The sequence below is a fragment of the Pseudorca crassidens genome, chromosome 2 (genome assembly GCF_039906515.1).
Source record: "Pseudorca crassidens isolate mPseCra1 chromosome 2, mPseCra1.hap1, whole genome shotgun sequence".
In the NCBI taxonomy this organism is placed as follows: domain Eukaryota; kingdom Metazoa; phylum Chordata; class Mammalia; order Artiodactyla; family Delphinidae; genus Pseudorca; species Pseudorca crassidens.
Window position 1 is genome coordinate 15907713 of NC_090297.1, and position 21103 is coordinate 15928815.

General features: G+C 37.8%; 1 protein-coding gene across 19 annotated transcripts in view; it reads right to left on the reverse strand.

Annotated features, from left to right (window-relative positions):
* Positions 1 to 21103, reverse strand: part of EIF4G3 (eukaryotic translation initiation factor 4 gamma 3) — a 365407-nt gene that overhangs the window by 10603 nt on the left and 333701 nt on the right. For all 19 annotated transcript variants that reach the window (XM_067722978.1, XM_067722985.1, XM_067722940.1 and 16 more), the window contains 4 exons: positions 18209 to 18334; positions 16936 to 17017; positions 14674 to 14772; positions 6051 to 6197 (listed from right to left, as the gene is read on the reverse strand). In XM_067722978.1, coding sequence (XP_067579079.1) covers positions 6051 to 6197; positions 14674 to 14772; positions 16936 to 17017; positions 18209 to 18334 — 454 coding nt within the window. The remainder of the gene's footprint in view (positions 1 to 6050; positions 6198 to 14673; positions 14773 to 16935; positions 17018 to 18208; positions 18335 to 21103) is intronic.

The window sequence follows — 21103 nt, forward strand, 5'->3', positions numbered from 1 at the left end:
TGAAAAGAATTTGAGGACAGTCTCATTGACCTCTGGGACAACACTAAACACACCAACATTCGAATTATAGGGGTCCCAGAAGAAGAGAAAAAGAAAGGGACTGAGAAAATATTTGAAGAGATTATAGTTGAAAACTTCCCTAATATGGGAAAGGAAATAGTCAATCAAGTCCAGGAAGCACAGAGTCCCATACAGGATAAATCCAAGGAGAAACATGCCAAGACACACATATTAATCAAACTATCAAAAATTAAATACAAAGAAAAAATATTAAAAGCAGCAAGAGAAAAACAACAAATAACATACAAGGGAATCCCCATAAGGTTAACAGCTGATCTTTTAGCAGAAACTCTGCAAGCCAGAAGGGAGTGGCAGGACATATTTAAAGTAATGAAAGGGAAGAACATACAACCAAGATTACTCTACCCAGCAAGGATCACATTCAGACTCGATGGAGAAATTAAAACCTTCACAGACAAGCAAAAGCTAAGAGAATTCAGCATCACCAAACCAGCTCTACAACAAATGCTAAAGGAACTTCTCTAGGCAGGAAACACAAGAGAAGGAAAAGACCTACAATAACAAACCCAAAACAATTAAGAAAATGGTAATAGGAACATACATATCGATAATTACCTTAAATGTAAATGGATTAAATGCTCCAACCAAAAGACATAGACTGGCTGAACAAATACAAAAACAACACCCGTATATATGCTGTGTACAAGAGACCCACTTCAGACCTAGGGACACATACAGACTGAAAGTGAGGGGATGGAAAAAGATATTCCATGCAAATAGAAATAAAAGAAAGCTGGAGTAGCAATTCTCACATCAGACAAAATAGACTTTAAAACAAAGACTATTACAAGAGACAAAGAAGGACACTAAATAGTGAACAAGGGATCAATCCAAGAAGAAGATAAAACAATCGTAAATATTTATGCACCCAACTTAGGAGCACCTCAATACATAAGGCAAATGCTAATAACCATAAAAGGGGAGATCAACAGTAACAAAATCATAGTAGGGGACTTTAACACCCCACTTTCACCAATGGACAGATCATCCAAAATGAAAATAAATAAGGAAACACAAGCTGTAAATAATACATTAAACAAGATGGACTTAATTGATATTTATAGGACATTCCACCCAAAACCAACAGAATACACTTTCTTCTCAAGTGCTCATGGAATGTTCTCCAGGATAGATCATATCTTGGGTCACAAATCAAGCCTTGGTAAATTTAAGAAAAATTGAAATCGTATCAAGTACCTTTTCCAGCCACAACGCTATGAGACTAGATATCAACTGCAGGAAAAAAATCCATAAAAAAATACAAACACATGGAGGCTAAACAATACACTACTTAATAACGAAGAGATCACTGAAGAAATCAAAGAGAAAATCAAAACCTACCTAGAGACAAATGACAATGAAAACACGACAACCCCAAACTATGGGATGCAGCAAAAGCAGTTCTAAGTGGAAAGTTTATAGCAATAAAATCCTACCTCAAGAAACATCTCAAATAAACAACCTAACCTTACACCTAAAGCAATCAGAGAAAGAAGAACAAAAACACCCCAAAGTTAGCAGAAGGAAAGAAATCATAAAGATCAAAGCAGAAATAAATGAAAAAGAAATGAAGGAAACGATAGCAAAGATCAATAAAACTAAAAGCTGGTTCTTTGAGAAGATAAAGAAAATTGATAAACCATTAGCCAGACTCATCAAGAAAAAAAGGGAGAAGACTCTAATCAATACAATTAGAAATGAAAAAGGAGAAGTAACAACTGACACTACAGAAATACAAAGGATCATGAGAGATTACTACAGTCAACTATATGCCAATAAAATGGACAACCTGGAAGAAATGGACAAATTCTTAGAAAAGCACAACCTTCAGAGACTGCACCAGGAAGAAATAGAAAATATAAACAGACCAATCACAAGCACTGAAATTGAGACTGTGATTAAAAATCTTCCAACAAACAAAAGCCCAGGACCAGATGGCTTCACAGGCGAATTCTATCAAACATTTAGAGAAGAGCTAACACGTATCCTTCTCAAACCCTTCCAAAATATAGCAGAGGGAGGAACACGCCCCAACTCATTCTACAAGGCCACCATCACCCTGATACCAAAACCAGACAAAGATGTCACAAAGAAAGAAAACTACAGGCCAATATCACTGATGAACATAGATGTAAAAATCCTCAACAAAATACTAGTAAACAGAATCCAACAGCACATTAAAAGGATCATACACCATGATCAAGTGGGGTTTATCCCAGGAATGCAAGGATTCTTCAATATATGCAAATCAATCAATGTGATAAATCGTTTTTACAAATTGAAGGAAAAAACCATATGATAATCTCAAGAGATGCAGAAAAAGCTTTCAATAAAATTCAACACCCATCGATGATAAAAACCCTCCAGAAAGTAGGCATAGAGGGAACCTACCTCAACATAATAAAGACCATATATGACAAACCCATAGCCAACATCGTTCTCAATGGTGAAAAACTGAAACCATTTCCACTAAGATCAGGAACAAGACAAGTTTGTCCACTCTCACCACTATTAAAATTCAACATAGTTGGGCTTCCCTGGTGGCGCAGTGGTTGAGAGTCCGCCTGCCGATGCAGGCGACACGGGTTCGTGCCCCGGTCCGGGAAAATCCCACATGCCACGGAGAGGCTAGGCCTGTGAGCCATGGCTGCTGGGCCTGCGCATCCGGAGCCTGTGCTCCGCAACGGGAGAGGCCACAACAGTGAGAGGCCTGTGTACCGCAAAAAAAAAAAAAAAAAAAAAAAAAAAAATTCAACATAGTTTTGAAAGTTTTAGGCACAGCAATCAGAGAAGAAAAAGAAATGAAAGGAATCCAAACGGGAAAAGAAGAAGTAAAGCTGTCACTGTTTGCAGATGACATACTATACATAGAGGATCCTAAAGATGCTCCCAGAAAACTACTAGAGCTAATCAACGAATCTCGTAAAGTTCCAGGATACAAAATTAATGCACAGAAATCTCTGGCATTCCTATACACTAATGATGAAAAATCTGAAAGAGAAATTAAGGAAACACTCCCATTTACCACTGCAACAAAAAGAATAAAATACCTAGGAATAAACCTACATAAGGAGACAAAAGAACTGTATGTAGAAAACTATAAGACACTGATGAAAGAAATTAAAGATGATACAAACAGATGCAGAGATATACCATGTTCTTGGATTGGAATAATCAATACTGTGAAAATGACTATACTACCCAAAGCAATCTAAAGATTCAATGGAATCCCTATCAAACTACCAATGGCATTTTTCATAGGACTGGAACAAAAAATTTTACAATTTGTATGGAAACACTAAAGACCCCGAATAGCCAAAGCAATCTTGAGAAAGAAAAACAGAGCTGGAGGAATCAGGCTCCCTGACTTCAGACTATACTACAAAGCTACAGTAATCAAGACAGTATGGTACTGGCATAAAAACAGAAATATAGATCAATGGAACAGGATAGAAAGCCCAGAGATAAACCCACACACATATGGTCACCTTATCTTTCATAAAGGAGGCAAGAATATAGAATGGAGAAAAGACAGCCTCTTCAATAAGTGGTGCTGGGAACACTGGACAGCTACATGTAAAACAATGAAATTAGAACACTCCCTAACACCATACACAAAAATAAACTCCAAATGGATTAAAGACCTAAATGTAAGGCCAGACACTATCAAACTCTTAGAGGAAAGCACAGGCAGAACTCTCTATGACATAAATCTCAGCAAGATCCTTTTTGACCCACCTCCTAGAGAAATGGAAATAAAACAAAAATAAACAAATGGGACGTAATGAGACTTAAAAGCTTTTGCACAGCAAAGGAAACCTTAAACAAGACGAAAAGACAACCTTCAGAATAGGAGAAAATATTTGCAAATGAAGCAACTGACAAAAGATTAACCTCCAAAATTTACAAGCAGCTCATGCAACTCAGTATCAAAAGAACAAACAACCCAATCCAAAAATGGGCAGACCTAAATACACGTTTCTCCAAAGAAGATATACAGATCGCCAACAAACACATGAAAGAATGCTCAACATCACTAATCATTAGAGAAATGCAAATCAATACTACAATGAGGTATCACCTCACACCAGTCAGAATGGCCATCATCAAAAAATCTACAGACAACAAATGCTAGAGAGGGTGTGGAGAAAAGGGAACCCTCTTACACTGTTGGTGGGAATGTAAATTGATACAGCCACTATGGAGAACAGTACGGAGGTTCCTTAAAAAACTGAAAATAGAACTACCATATGACCCAGCAATTCTACTACTGGGCATATACCCTGAGAAAACCATAATTCAAAAAGAGTCATGTACCACAATGTTCATTGCAGGTCTATTTACAATAGCCAGGAGATGGAAGCATCCTAAGTGTCCATTGACAGATGAAGGGATAAAGAAGATGTGGCACATATATACAATGGAATATTACTCAGCCATAAAAAGAAACAAAATTGAGTTATTTATAGTGAGATGGATGGACCTAGAGTCTGTCGTACAGAGTGAAGTAAGACAGAAAGAGAAAAACAAATACCGTATGCTAACACATATATATGGAATCTTAAAAAAAAAAAAGTTATGAAGAACCTAGGGGCAGGACTGGAATAAAGACACAGATGTAGAGAATGGACTTGAGGACATGGGGAGGGGGAAGGGGAAGCTGGGATGAAGTGAGAGAATGGCATGGACATATACAGACTCCCAAATGTAAATAGCTAGCTAGTGGGAAGCAGCCGCATAGCACAGGGAGATCAGCTTGGTGCTTTGTGACCACTTAGAGGGGTGGGATAGGGAGGGTGGGAGGGAGATGCAAGAGGGCGGAGATATGGGGATATATGTATACGTACAGCTGATTCACTTTGTGATACAGCAGAAACTAACACACCATTGTAAAGCAATTATACTCCAATAAAGATGTTAAAAAAAAAAAAGACTGAAAGAGCAGTTTGAGCTCAGTGTAGTGAGCCTGCCAGAAGCACAGTTTTTAAAAAAAAAAAAAAAAAAGCAAAAAGCACCACCTAACTCTGTACTGTTGGACCACACCCGGTGATCATGCTCAGTTTGCACATGTCACTTTGAGAGGAATGTTCAAAATCCAGGTTATGTTTGTATGAGAATAAGCAGACAAGGGTCTGGATATCTAGATCTCAGGAAGGAATGAAAGAACCTAGAGGGGGAGATAGGGATATACCTTACTGACTAGTATAAATTACTTTAAAAAGATTCTGAATTAGGTGAGTTGACAGATTATCGTATAGACAGCAGGGAAAATAGGTAAAAAAATCAATTTATCAGAAGCTTCATTATTTCTCAGTGCCTGGAAATGAGTTGTTAAGAAAACAACAGCCCATTAGAAGGACTACAAAACAAGATTTACGCAAGAGGCAGAGAACTAGATTAGCCTTCAATGGCTTTCTTTCAACTTGGATTAGTATACGATCCCATGGAAATGTGCACAAATAAAACACATGTACATAAACAGAAGTTACTATTTAAAGGAATACAGTAACAAATTAAAATCGGACATGATCAACAGACTCCATAACACAAGATAAGTAAGATATGAAGTTTCCAGAAGGGAGCGTTGTTATGAAAATGTCAGTCAACACATTTAATAATAATTATATATTGCTTATTAATTTTATCCAGATTAGTATTTAAAACATGACAACATTCAGAAAGAAATGCAAATTTTTGAATGGTAAAATGCAGGGTGTATCCAAAACTAATGAGAGATCCAGAAAAATGGCTTATGTTCTGAATATTTTTACCTGACTTTATAAAAGACTATGAATCTTATAAAAATAGAAAAACAGCATTACTTTCAAATACATAAACATGTAAGAATAAAAACTAACTTCATTAAAGTTAAAAACTCCCATTAAGTGACAGGGTAAATATGTGAATGAAGGGATCCCACAAGAATCTTTCTTGCAGAGATATCAGGGAAGGTGACATAGTCTTTATACCTCTACCCAGTCAAAGATCTGTTCATCATTTGCTTTGTCCTCAATAATGAGTTTCTCGAGTCGCTTATACAGCTCTTCGGCAGAGAGTTCTTTCTTTGAAAGTGCTTCAGAGGAACAGGAACCATCAGACTCTATAAAGTCCAACTTCTGTAACATACAGTGTTAAACATATTAACATAATTCAATATTATTATCACCCTGAGAGGAAAACAAAGTCATGGGCTATCTCTTCTATTGCACATGGAATCAAAATGATCAGCAGAAGCCAATCTATATTTATTGTTCTAATAGATTCTCACTCCATTATCCTTCTGAATATTTCCCCATTTTTTAATACTGCATAGCTCTGCTTCTTCTTAAAAACAAAAGCTTACTTCTCCAAATCATTCTGAGTTTCAGTCTTTTTAAAAAATTTAAGTACATCTGACATATAATATTATATTAGTTTCATGTGTACAACATAGTGATTTGCCATTTGTATACACCGTGAAATGGTCACCACAATAAGTCTAGTCATTATCTGTCACCATACAAAGTCAATACAATACTATTGACTGTGTTCTCCATGCTATACATTACATCCTCATAACTTATTTATTTTATAACTGGAAGTTTGTACCTCTTGACCCCCCCCTTCACCTATTTCACCCCTGCCAACCCCTTCCCCTCTGGCAACCAACTACCTATTCGCTGTATCTATGGGTTTTGATTTGTTTTGTAGAATCCATATATAAGTGAAATCATGCAGTATTTGTCTTTCTCTTGACTTATTTCATTTAACATAATACCCCTGGGTGCTTCAGTCTGGCTTTTAGCTGTGACATAGCTCTAAGGCAGGGCAGGAGTACTGGCAAGGGTACAATTTAACTCCCTTTCTGCAGCCTATGATTTAGTATCACTATTGCCACCGAGCAGCTGTCAAAAACGCTATACTTTTAGTTTTGTCAAGTCCTTCAAACACCTCTTGACCATTCTGAATCTGAGTGTGAGAAATGATGCCATAATTGTTTAACTCTTAGATGGTAGTTAAAAAAAATCAATAATCAAAATGATTTTTCATTTTCAAGGGTATAAGGAAATGAGGTATATGTTTTGCCTTATGAAATTTCTCTATGAAAAAACCATGATTAAAATATTAAAGATTATTAACATATTTTCCTCTAATACCTTAGAAGACTCTGATATATTCCTATACCCTCCTTTGATCCACAAAGAAAAAATTACCTTGAATTCTGTGAAAAAAAAATTTCATTCTATCGTTTTAATTGTCTTTACCACTTATGCCCATTTTAAAATATATTCCTATAGAGTTTAGAAACATGATTCAGTGTTACAATTTTTCTGATTCAATGTTGATAAATATCTCAACCACCACATTTCAATATATATACAAAATCACAAGAAGATGGCCATAAATTCTTTTAAGAACAGGCAATTTTTCACAGCCTTGAAACATTCTCCAAATTTGTTCTAACACTCTTAGGTGTTAGAACACCTACACAGAATACCTCTTTAACCTACCCTATATCTACATAGATGATTGAAGGTCTGAGAGTGATTAACAGCAGCAGCAAAATCAAACATGAATTACATTGCTCATTAATATAATACGACATAAAAATGTGAAAGTGAACGTCTTTACCATGGCCAAACAGAGTCAGTGGTGAGCTGTAAAGTTTACCTTGGTCATTGGAGAGAAACATTTATTTCTCAGAATCCCTGTGTTTCTGTATACGTTATTGAATCCTCCTAGAACCTAGAAGGCTGGGCTTCAAATTTATGGATCAGCTCATCACTACCTCTTGCAGAATGTACGTGGGTTCCCGGAAAAAGGGCATTAAACCAGCCATTTTAATTTTTATTTATGTTGGCTGCGCTGGGTCTTCGTTGTGGCTCATGGGCTCTCTAGTTGTGGCGCACAGGCTTCTCTAGTTGCGACACGCCGGCTCAATAGTTGCGGCACAAAGGCTTAGTACCCTGACCAGGGATCGAACCCAGGCCCCCCCACTGCATTGGGAGTGTGGAGTCTTAACCACTGGACCACCAGGGGAGTCCCTAAACCAGCCATTTTAGAAGGAAACTAATATTCAGGATACAGAAGGCCAAGTTTTCTGGAACCTCATTTTTTTTTTGTCTTTTAAACATTTTTTGTTTGTTTGTTTGTTTTGTGGTATGTGGGCCTCTCACTGTTGTGGCCTCTCCCATTGTGGAGCACAGGCTCCGGACGCGCAGGCTCAGTGGCCATGGCTCACGGGCCCAGCTGCTCCGTGGCATGTGGGATCTTCCCGGACCGGGGCATGAACCTGTGTCTCCTGCATCGGCAGGCAGACTCTCAACCACTGCGCCACCAGGGAAGCCCTGAACATTTTTATTAATAACAACATCATCCGTAACTGACTGAGTTCCTCTCTACGCTCAGTGCTTCTTAAACATTATCTCATTTAATCCCCATAAAAATTCTACCAGATAGTTCTTATAAGCATTTCATAGGTGAGGAATATGAGGCTTAGAGAAATCAAGTAATTTGCTTAAAGTCTTAAGTCGTAGAAAACTGGAACCTGAATCCAGGTTTATTTGACTTCAAATCAGGGTGCCATATGATTTCATTTCTCTTGGATATACACCTAGAAGTACAACTGTTGGGTCTCACGGGAATTCTGTGAGAAACCATCCTTGGGTAGTTATTTTCATAAATTACATCTTTATACAATGTATGCCCATTAACACATATTTATAGTTATTTTCTTATGGATTTGCCTTTTAAATCATATAGCAAAGAAAATGAGGAACTACAAACCAAAAACATACTACTACTTGCTTTTATATTTCCCTGTGTGGTTACTTTTACCAGTTATCTATGTTTCTTTGTATGGCTTCGAGCTACACTCTTGTGTTCTTTTGCTTCAGCCTGACAGACTCAGTTTTGCAGGGAAGGTCTACTAACTCACTTAGTTTTTATCTGGGAATGTCTTAATTTCTTCTTCATTTTTATAGGAAATATTGCCAGATATAAACAGTCTTTAAATTTTAGTACTTTAGTTATCCTTTTTTTTTTTGGCTGCATTGGGTCTTTGTTGCTGCGCGCGGGGCTTTCTCTAGTTGAGGCGAGCAGGGGCTGCTCTTCATTGTGGTTCACAGACTTCTCACTGCGGTGGCTTCTCTTGTTGTGGAGTTCGGGCTCTAGGTGCGTGGGCTTCAGTAGTTGTGGCACACGTGCTCAAGAGCTCAGGCTCAGAAGTTGTGGTGCACGGGCTTAGTTGCTCCGTGGCATGTGGGATCTTCTCGGACCAGGGCTCGAACCTGTGTCCCCTGCATTGGCAGGCGGATTCTTAACCACTGCACCACTAGGGAAGCCCAGTACTTTAAATATATCATTCCAGTGTCTTTTGACAGCCATAGTTTCTGATGATAAACTGGCTGTTAATCTTATTGAGGCTTCTTTGTATGTGACGAGTCTCTTCTCTCTTGATGTTTTCAAGATTTCTTCTTTGTTTTTGTCTTTCAACAGTTTCATTATATCTTGATGTCAAACTGACTTTATCCTGCCTGGAGTTTGCTGAAATTCCTAGATGTGTAGATTCATATCTTTGAACACATTTGGGAAGTTTTTGACCATTATTTCTTCAAATACTTAAATACTTTCTTCTGCTCTTTTCTCCCTTCTCTGGGACTACATTATGTATATACTGATGTGTTTGACAGTGTCCCCTAGGTCCTTAGACTCTGTTAATTTTTCTTGATTCTCTTTTCTTTGCTCCTCAAACTGAGCAATTTCTTTTTTCAAAGCCTCTTTATATGTTAAATGGATTATTTTTTCAATATGTATTATTACAATTTAAAGTTTTCTTTAAAAAATAAACTATAGGGACTTTTAAAAAATTCAATGATATTCAGTTCCATATAACAATGCCAGAAATTTCATTAGCAAAACAATTAGTAAAAGAGTGTATCTGTTGTGAATACTGAAGATGGATTTTCAGGGTAGTAAATTAGTGCTGAATCAGTGATTCCTGACTGACTGAGCAATTTCAATTGCCCTGTTTCCAAGTTCGCTGACTGATTCTTCTGCCTGCTCAAACCTGCTGTTGAAAGAGTCTAATTTTTCATTTCAGCTATTACCACTTTTCAGCTTCTACTTGGCTCCTTGTTATAATTTCTACCTCTTTACCAGTATTCTCAACTTGTTCAATTCATCATTCTGATTTCCTTTACTTCTTCGTCCATGGTTTTCGTCAGCAACTTGAGCATATGTACGTCAGTTCAAGTCCTTGTCTAGTATTCCCAATGTTTGGGCTTCCTCAGGGATGCTTTCTGTCATTTTCTTATTTTCCCCTGTGAATGAGCTGTATTTTCCTGTTTCTTTGAATACTTCATAATTTTTTTGTTGAAAACTAGACAGTGTAATGCAGTAAGTCTGGACATCAGATTCTCTCCCTCACCCTGTATGATGTTGCAGTCATCTGTTTAGTGACTTTTAGACAAGGACTATATTCCTTCTCGTATATGGTTACTGAAGTCTCTGATCCATTATCTCTGCAGTCAGCCAGTGGCCTTTCAGAGATTTCAGTGAATGCCTGGATCCAATAAGAAAAAGAAAGGGGCGTGGGGGCGTGGGGAAGACATAAATGTGTTCTGTTTAAGTTCTTTGACAGACCCCATCCAAGAAGTTCCTTCAGGGTGAGGAGCTGAAATGACATCAAGGTCCTGCACAGGATACTCGGTGAACTGCTACGCAGATTAAAAGACACAACACCAATCTTTAGAGGGCAAGGTCTTTAGTTCTCAACCTGGCGCCAGAAAGAAGGTGCTACTGTCTCCTCAGCTGTCTGTCACAGAGCTGGGGGGTGATAGCTTTCTATGCAAAACACCAAAATCACTGGAATTTACCAGACTCTTTTTCACCAAGCATCCTCCTGGTGTTGGTAGTGCACGTGTTCCACTCCACAATTCCAAAATAGCTGATTCTAACAGACCTTCCCAGCTCAATAGTTGTTTCAGTGGAGGGACTAATTCTGGACCTTCTTACTATATCATCTTCCCTCCATCCATACACTGATTTTTAAATTTTAAATTAACCTTACATTCCTGTGATAAAACCTACCTGGTTATGATGTATTATCCTTTTTATATATTGTTGCATTTGATTTGTGAAATTTTTGTTGACAAGATTTTCTCTGTGTTAATTAGGAATACTGGTCTATAGTTCTCTTTTCTTGAAATGCCCTTGATTTTGTTATCAGTTTAATGCTGGTCTCACAGAATGAGTTGGAAAATAAGTCTCTCCTGTTCAATGTTTTGGAAGAATTGGTGTAGAATTCTTTGCAGAATTGGCATTATTTCTCCCTTAAATGTTTCGTAGAATTCATCAGTGAACTCACTGGTGCCTGGAGTTTTCTTTGTGAGACGTTAACTACTCCAATTTCTTTCATAGATGTTCAGGTTATCTATTCTTCTTCTTGAGTCAGCTCTAGTAGTTTGTGTCAAGAAATTTACTCATTTCAACTAAGTTGGTGTATTTATTGGCATAAAGATTATTTGCAAAATTCTCTTACCTGTTGTTATGTGTAGAATCTATACAATGTCACCTCTCTCATTCTTTTTATTAGAAATCTGTGCCTTCTCTTTTTAATTTTTCCTGATTAGTCTGGCGAGGGGTTTATCAATTTTATCTTTTCAAAGAACCAGCTTTTGACTTCAGTGACTTTTCTCTACTGTTCTTCTGTTTCATTGACTTCTGCTCTGATTCTTGTTATTTCCGTTTTTTAAAATTTATTTATTTATTTTTGGCTGTGTTGGGTCTTCGTTTCTGTGCGAGGGCTTGCAGCGAGCGGAGGCCACTTCATCGCGGCGTGCGGGCCTCTCACTTTCGCAGCCTTCTCTTGTTGCGCAGCACAGGCTCCAGACGCGCAGGCTCAGTAGTTGTGGCTCGTGGGCCTAGTTGCTCCGCAGCATGTGGGATCTTCCCAGACCAGGGCTCGAACCCGTGTCCCCCGCATTGGCAGGCATATTCTCAACCACTGCGCCACCAGGGAAGCCCCTTCTTTTTTCTATTTACTTTGAGTTTTATTTGCTCTTCCATTTTCTAATTTTGTAAGGTTGAAGCTGAAGTTACTGATTTGTGACCTTACTTGTTTCCTACACACAGGTGTTCAGTGCTAAAAATTTCACTCTAAGTATGGCTTTAGTTGCATCCCACAAATTCTGATGTGTTGTGTTTTCATTTTCATTCAGTATAAAATATTTAAAAAATCTTTTATGATTTCTCGTTGACTCACGGGTTATTTAGAAGTGTGTTATTAAGTTTCTAAATATATGTTGCCCTTATCCTTAAAGGTTAGTTTATTTGGAAGTCAACTCTAGATTAACTGATACTTTCTCAGCACTTTAAGATTATTCCGGGACTTCCCTGGTGGTCCAGTGGTAAAGAATCTGCCTTACGATGCAGGGGACACGGGTTCAAGCCCTGGCCAGGGAACTAAGGTCCCACATGTCATGGGGCAACTAAGCCCATGCACCGCAACTACTGAGCTCCTGTGCCTCAACTAGAGAGCCTGCGTGCTGCAGACTACAGAGCCCACATGTTCTGGAACCTACATGCCACAACTACAGAGCCCAAAACACCCTGGAGCCTGTGCGCCACAACTAGAGGGAGGCCTGCGCTCCGCAACGAAGAGCCCGCGCGCTTCAATGAAAGATCCCACATACCGCAACTAAGACCTGATGCAGCCCCCGCTCCCCCCCGCAAAAAAGAAAAAGATTACGCCACCATCTTTCATTGTTATCTATGTATACTTTGATAACAATTGGCTTTCATTGTTGCTATTGCAAAGTCTGCTTTTCCTTTGTAGGTAATGTGCTGCTTCTTTCTAGCTACTTTAAAATCGTTTTTTGCTTGCTTTTGATATTATGCAGTTTCACTAAAATGTAACTATTCTATGTGGTATACATGTGCTTTCTATATAGATTCATATATTTTTCAGTTCTGGAAAAGTCAGCCACAGTCTCTTCAAATATTGCCTCTTCTCCATTCACCCTATTTTCCCTTCTAGGACTCCAATTAGACACGTTAGACTTTCTCATTCTATCCTCTAAATTTCATAACAGCTCTTAGAATTCTGTCTAGTTTCTTCTCCTTCTCTTTTTATATCTGCCCAGTCATTTTGACTACTTTCTTCATGTTTGCTCATTTTTGTCTCTCTTTTTAAAATAATGTTATTTTATATGCGGAGTGATGATTCCATTATCTCAAGTCTTTGGAGTCTAAATCTTGCACTTACTGTGTTTACTGTCACTCATGGTTACCTGTTTCGTTATATGTTAAATGAACTCTAAGTATTAACTCATATATTTAGATAATGTTAATTTGTAGAAAGTAAGAGCTAAGTTGAGTATAGTTTTCTCCAAAGAGCATTTTGGTTTGCTGCTTCTTGGAGCCAGGGTAATATTGAACTGGGACCATTTCAACATCTTCAAGATCTCTGGCAGCGCTTATAATGGTATTAGGCAACACACCCTTTACATGTGCTTACTGCTCAGAGTCGATTTCATCTTTGGCTTTTTTCCCCCTTATTCGTTTTGTTACTTGGGAATTTCCTCCACTTTTTATGAGCCCAGCTATGCAAGATAAATTATGCCTTATGTAGGTTCTTATTATCATGGCAGGAGTGCTCCTCAGTGTATCTAGACTACAACCAAAAGGAAGCTAAAGTCCACAGTTAACCTAATGTCTTTATCCAGCTTAAAATATACTTAAAGCCATTTTCAGATTGCTTTATTATTTTCTTTTTACCTAAGAGTGATTTTTTTCTTCTTATTGCCGATTTTGTTGGCTGTCTTAGCACTTATTTTCCTCAGATGTTTAAGGGTTCTGACTTGCAGGACCATTCTGAGAGGAAGGTTTTTGTTTTGTCACTCTTCTTTTTACGGTTGCCTCTATTTGGTCCCCCACAATTCTTTACTTAGGACCAGATTATATTGACTATGTAGCCTTCTGCCTTGTTGTGGATTTCTGAATCCAGTTATCAAGTCAGTAGGCAGCTTAGCTAAGGTTCTGCCTGTAAGACTATATCTACTTCCTCGTATTTATCGAGTTTCCACTTAGTGACATGCAGTAAGCCTGTCTCCAATCTTCTACCCTGAAAGGGGCATAGACCCTATTACCCCACAGAAATAACTTCTCCTGTCTCTATTTGCTTTCAGACCCAGAGCTCAGAAGACTTGCAGCTTTAGCCCTATTAACCCTGCTTTATTCATCAATTTCATTTCTGGTTCATGGAGACGTGTAGCTTGTTTTCTAAGTGTGGCTAAGTCCTTAAATTTTTCTTTTCTTTTTTATCTATCATCTAATTAACGCAGAGAAAAAAAGCTACGATGTTGTTAAAAGTTGCCTAGTGAGAATCGTGATTGATTCTGACGAGAGATCAGGAAATATCTGTCCTTAGGAATCACGAGGTTTTTTTGGGTAAAGTGGCTTTAAAGCATGGACTTACAATGACATCTTGACCACGATGCCTATTTTGGTCTAATTTTAATAACTGGAATACTAGTACAAATACCTTTATCTCCTCTAAGAAACAGACCAACTACGATCAAACAGGAAGGCACAAGCCTTGCTCTTACTCACCTGCTCCAAGAGAAAATTATGTACATCTTCCCCTTCTGGTAAAAAATCCTTCCAGCTGAGGTCAGCCTCCCTCCATAAGGCTCCCACTTTCTTATGGCTCTAAAACAGACATTAAGTCCAATCCATTTAGTTTTACATTGGAAGGAGAAAAAGAAGTCAAGAGTACAGAAGTTTGAAGGAAGGCTAAAAAACTGAAACTTTTCCTTGCTGATATGAAGTTAATTTCTTAGGACACTTAGCTTTCAAACTGAGATGTCTGAATGTTCATAAATGTAATGGTAAATGAAGTACAGTTGCTTAACGTTCAAGAATTTCTTCTACCAGATGACTAATCTGGGGATCTGCAAGCTGGTGTTTGGGATTTATGAATATAATCACCTAAAAAGAGTCCAATTCACAGAGCTTATAAATTCAAAACTGTCTCTTTTCCTGGATAGTGCTATATGCATCCGCTATTAAAGCCATTCAACAAGCCTCCCTGGAGTCCCTCTTCATAGTAGGTTACGATTATGCGACCTAACATGAGAATGACTAAGGAAGTCATTGCTCCTGATCAAGGAATGAGAATTATTTCAAGGGCAAGAAGAAGTGCAAGGTTGAGCCCAGGAAACAACAGAGAAGAGCTGCTGTCAGGTGGAAAACTGATGAGGAGGTACAACAAGTCCACTGCCTGAACAAAGTCACAGTGATAAAGGAAAATGTCAGGCTTTGAGGCTGCAACTGTCATCTAAGAAACATGTACTAGTTATTTCACAGACTAACTTGCCCAAGGTATAGCTGATAACCTGGCAGAGTCAGGATTTAAACTCAGGCTAATTCCAGAGCTTATATTCTATGAGAATTTTGTTTTAGTTAGAAGTGAGAATTTGCTTTCTGTTTCTACAAATAAAAGTTAACAAGAAGTTGAATTTTAGGGACTAAAGTCAAGTAGGTAGAAGAGCATGAGAAAATTCTGGATCTACAAATTAGGGTTCAATAAAAACTTTAGTGCCATCAAGCAAAGAATATTAAGAACAAACAAATAGATAATCAACTAGAATTAGAGACAAGACTGTTTAGTACACCTATCTGTGAATAACTATTATACAAATAAGTATCATAGTTTAAGTCAGAAATCACTCTAAAATTTTCATACGTGAGTTGTTTTGTTTTGACGTTTCTCACCCCAGGAGTTACATCACCTTTGTGAAGCTATACCACTTTCCCAAACGTCTTAGACCTCTAATATAGCACTGACACTCTCTTTTGAAACTATTGGTTTAGATTTGTTTGTCTCCCTCTCCAGTTTATAAATTCTTTGAAGGTTTAGCTATCTTTGCAGACTAAAATCCTAGCATAGAGCTTTGCAAAGAATTATGCAGTAGTTATTAAACTAAAATAAATGCAACTTTAAGATAGAAATTCACAATCCTGCAGAATCATTTTTACCACCTATTTCTTTTTTTGCCATTAAAAAAATTTATTTTATCGAAATATAGTTGATTTATCATGTTGTGTTAATTTCTGCTGCACAGCAAAGTGATTCAGTTACACATATATATACATTATTTTTCACATTCTCTTCCATTATGGTTTATCACAAAATATTGAATATAGTTCTCTGTGCTATACAGTAGGTCCTTATTGTTTACCCATTCTACATATAATAGTTTGCATCTGCTAATCCCAAACTCCCAGTCCATCCCTCCCCTACCTCCCCGACCCCAACCCCACCCCGTGAACCAAAAGTCTGTTCTCTATGTCTGTAAGTCTGTTTCTGTTTCGTAGATAAGTTCATTTGTGTTGTATTCTAGATTCCACATGTAAGTGATATCAATATGATTTTTTTACCACCTATTTTTAATCAGATTACCTAGCCCGTGATCCAAAAATATTGTAAAATTAATCATTTTATGGATCTTATCTTTCTCTGAAAGCAGAGGAGTTTTAATTGAAATCTATTAAAAAGTATAAATAACATAGCCATTTTGTTTCAAGAGAAGATAAAATCATTAGCCACAAATAAAATACATCTTGAGATTCTTTAGAATTCTACCAAATCTGGTTGAGATTAGATAATTCTTTCCCAAATTACAAGAAAACAGAAGGACAAATATACCTTTGGAAGAAACTAGACTGAACCAGAAACCTCACTTTTCTTTTTTTTTCTTCAAATAATAGACGTTAAGAGAGTTACCTGCACAGTGATACCTACGCTTTTCACGGATAACCCAAGATCAAAATCACTACACTTCCCAATAGGCTGCTAAATCCAACACTCACCATTTGTTTGCATAGAAGGTGCAATATTTCAGAAAGCAAGACTCCAGCTCTTCCAACAGGAAGTAAAGGTTTGCTAAATTCTCTGTAAAAGATAAGAGTAGTGATTAAGTACCTCTGAACAAACTCTCTGTTCTAGAACAGTATGCAAACAATGTGTGCCAAAAGAACAGATCCTGTGCAACCTAAATAATACCGGGCAAGCAAAATTCCAGAACAGCTCTAAGTAATAAGTTTCAGAAGTAGTTCAGAGACTTCAGGTTCGCTTTACGCTTCATGGGGAAGCTGGAAAAGAGACTTTAGAATTCCTGGGTTTTGCCTTTTTCTCTAACTGCTTCAGTGACGGAAGCAATGCAAAGTCTCACTTAACAATCTGTTTATTTACATGAGCTCCACCTTAAGCCGAAAGAAGAGAAGCACCTAAGGTAGCCGGGAGTTGTGAAGCTTAGTTATGAAGTGTTTTTAAGAAAGGAAGGTTTTCTTTAGAATACAGATGAAACAGAAAGGAACCAATTTTCTCACAGTCTATATCAGTATTTCCCAAACTGTGTTCCACAGTATTTCCCAAACTGTGTTCCACAGGACGTCGATAATTATTCCTCAAAAAAGGATTCTACAGTCAATTAAGCGAAGCACTGCTGACTTAAACAAAGCTACAGTTTTTATTTGTTGCTTGGTTTTACTATAGGATTCTCACAACCTTTAACGTGCTACAATACGCTTTGTGAGTCTCAAAGAAAAGGGACACAATAGTATGCAGAGTTTGACTATGTGAACAGCTTTGAGGGAAATACTAATGTTTTGAAGAAGAGTTTGGGAAATACTAGTCTACACAATGTAGCAACAATTTCCCACTCACGTCCAAATCTAGAAATGCCTAAGAGCTCAGCTCCTTTTAAAACAACCTGAGCATGTGCTATGCAGGTACCACAGTCTGAATGTTATTATGTGGAACTATAACCTCTTACAGCATTGGAGCAATGAGAGACATAAAAGTCAGATTAGCATTAAGCTTCCAGGAGCAATCACCTTCCAATTGCATGATTCTGGAGCCATATCTAACCTTAATGGACCACAGGGCTATTATATCCCCATCACTTCTCCAATTTAGAAAAATATAACATTTTTATACTGAAATTAGAAGTCTGAAAGAGCCACAGGCTGCGTGTGAGAGTCCTCAAAAGCACTGAAGCGAGAGCACTATGCTAGGAAGCTAGCTGGCAGGCTCTGAGTCATTTTAACTAGATATACATCAAAAGAAACAAGTATAACTTACATGATAAGTTCTCTCATGGAGATTCCGCCTTCTTTTAACATGGGGGTCACCAGTTCAGCAAGGTACAACCAAATATGGGGAATATCAATGGCCATGTCATCTGCCAATTCCAGTGTTTCTGAAAAACTGAAAAAGAACAGGAAAAAAATTCACATGCAAATGTAATTCAAAAGTTAACATTAAATAAACAGACCAAAAACCAGTTAACAAATACCTATTAAACAACTGCTATGTTCGGTACTGTTCTAGGCATCAAGTAAACAAGTTTTTGCTCTCAAAGAGCTTATACTAGTGTGGGGAGGAAAACAAAACCACCAAAAGCCTATTTGCAGATAGGGCTAATTCTCTGAAGAACATGAACTATGGTACTAGGCTATCCCTAGAGGGTGATCAGAAAATACCTCTGTATGGAAGTGACATCTGAAAGACTTAAATGATGAAAATGGGGCAGTTACAATGACGTTCTAGGGTAACAGGCTATTCTATTTAATCCCACACTATAAATAGTTCACTACAGTTGAGTATCATATCCTCTGAGTCAGTCAGAAGCACTGACTAAAAACTTAGTGGAATGCAGACCAGACACAAGGAGAAGAAAAGACAAAAATCCTTGTCACTGAGGAGCTTACAATGGGGAAGGAAACTGGATGGATACAAAAGAGCCTGACAACATTACTATATAACACCGTCATTATGACATGTTACAAACTGTTCGACCTCTAAAGAAAAGCTAATGGTTTCAGGCTTTCATGCTACGGAATACTTCTCAATGTGAAGTAAAATAAATGGAATTTCAATATAAAATTTAGAAACACCAAATATCAGCCCAGTCTTATTTAGGCTGAAAATCATAGTTATTCATTTTTTTTTTTTTTTTTTTTTTTGCGGTACGCGGACCTCTCACTGCTGTGGCCTCTCCCGTTGCGGAGCACAGGCTCCGGACGCGCAGGCCCAGCGGCCATGGCTCACGGATGCAGCCGCTCCGCGGCACGTGGGATCCTCCCAGACCGGGGCACGAACCCGCGTCCCCTGCATCGGCAGGCAGACCCTCAACCACTGCGCTACTGGGGAAGCCCATAGCTATTCATTTAAAGTATAAAAACATAACTCAAGACTTTGTTAATCATTCCAATATAGAGCATATTTAAAAGCCCCAAAACAAAAGTGAATTAAACTATAGGAGACATATACATAATCACAAGGAAATACACATAATCAGAAGGAAAGGGCGAATGAATGAAGGGGCCAAGAGCAGGTGGTATTAGTCTTCGTATCCTTTTAGATCTCTGCACACATAAAATGTGTGCTTTTTCACTGCAATTCCAGTGTCTAGCCAGAGTGTGCCATTCTTTTTACCTACCTCAGAGGCCTACACAACACTTTTTCACTTAAAAACTACAAGGCAGGGTCCCTTTCCTGAAGGTGCCATTTCAAAACAACTGGCAGCTCAGCCACATTATCTAACTCTGGGCTTCATGAATCCTTAATGACAATTTTGTGACCTCACAGCTTGCAATTATTTGACATCTATTTGCTATACAACAGATTCTTGACTGTTCTCTCATTATGTCCACTTTCAGCTCGGTTAATGTGCCAATGATGGAACATAATCTGGCTGGGCTCCAGGATTTCTAGGTTGATCACCTATAATGCCTATTCATGTTCCACGGGTTAGCGGTATAGATTAAACCGTTTAATGAGTCCATGAGACAACTGTAGCCGTCTTGGTCTTGCAGCAGTGTATTTGCTCTTCTTCTCATCTCATATTACAACAAAGAGATACCCATATTCTTGCCCCGGTTTTCTACTTCCTGATTAGTCAGTTTATCATGGTACAATGTGCAGAACACAATCACTGATCAAATCCATACTGCTGATAAAAAAAATATTTGGCTGAACACAGGGTATCTGAAGCAAAAGCTCGTAAGAGACTTACTTCTGAGATTTACAGTTCCTAAATCCTTTTGTACGATTTTAAAAGAAAAATCCTAGGTGTGCAGAAGCTGCTAGATAATTATCTTTATGTCTTTGGACTACTACCTAGCCTGTAACAATGCCTTGCATAATATATTATATATTATATATACTCTGAATGTATATTCTGAATGTATATTATGCCTTACATAATATAGATTCAGAAGATGGCTGAATAAATGAAACAGAGCTACACCGTAGCCTTGTTTCTTGGTATGTAGTGACCACCACACCCACTAAACTGCACTTCCGTGAGGCCCACAAGTGGGACTTAGGACATCCCTTCCCCCATTTCAAATACAGAATCTCTACTTTTATTTATTTTATATATTGGGTTCCTGTCTAAAATTTAATTAAAGAAAGCAATACATTGTTCAAAGTTAGAAATATATTTTTTAATTCAGTAAAGTTCTGATTAGACATCTGCTAAAAAGGCAAAATAATCTACTGCAATTGGAAATGATATTGTCAAGCAGCATCTTCTACGATTTGCATTATGATAACTTAATAAAAATATAAATCTTACTGTAGATAATCAAAGAAGAAAGAATGAAGACATCTCAAAATTAGACTGGTCAAGTATTATTATGACTGATCATTAGAGAATCTAACTACAGGTAAAAGGAAGAAATAAATAAAAAGATTTAAAAAACCAGTACCATCTTCAAAGGAATACCACAAAAAAGACTATTTAAACTAAATCTTACCTATGTGAGCAAATGGGGTCTTCACTTGTTAACTAGCACCTCTACCATTTTGCATATGGAACTTAGTCTGCTTGTCCATGTAAGCACCAAACAGTATCTTTTTACCAAAGCAGAACTGCCTTAAGTGGCAAGAAAAGTTCCAAAAAAGTAATCAAAAAAGTAGTCAAGGGCTACCCTGGTGGCGCAGTGGTTGAAAGTCCGCCTGCCGATGCAG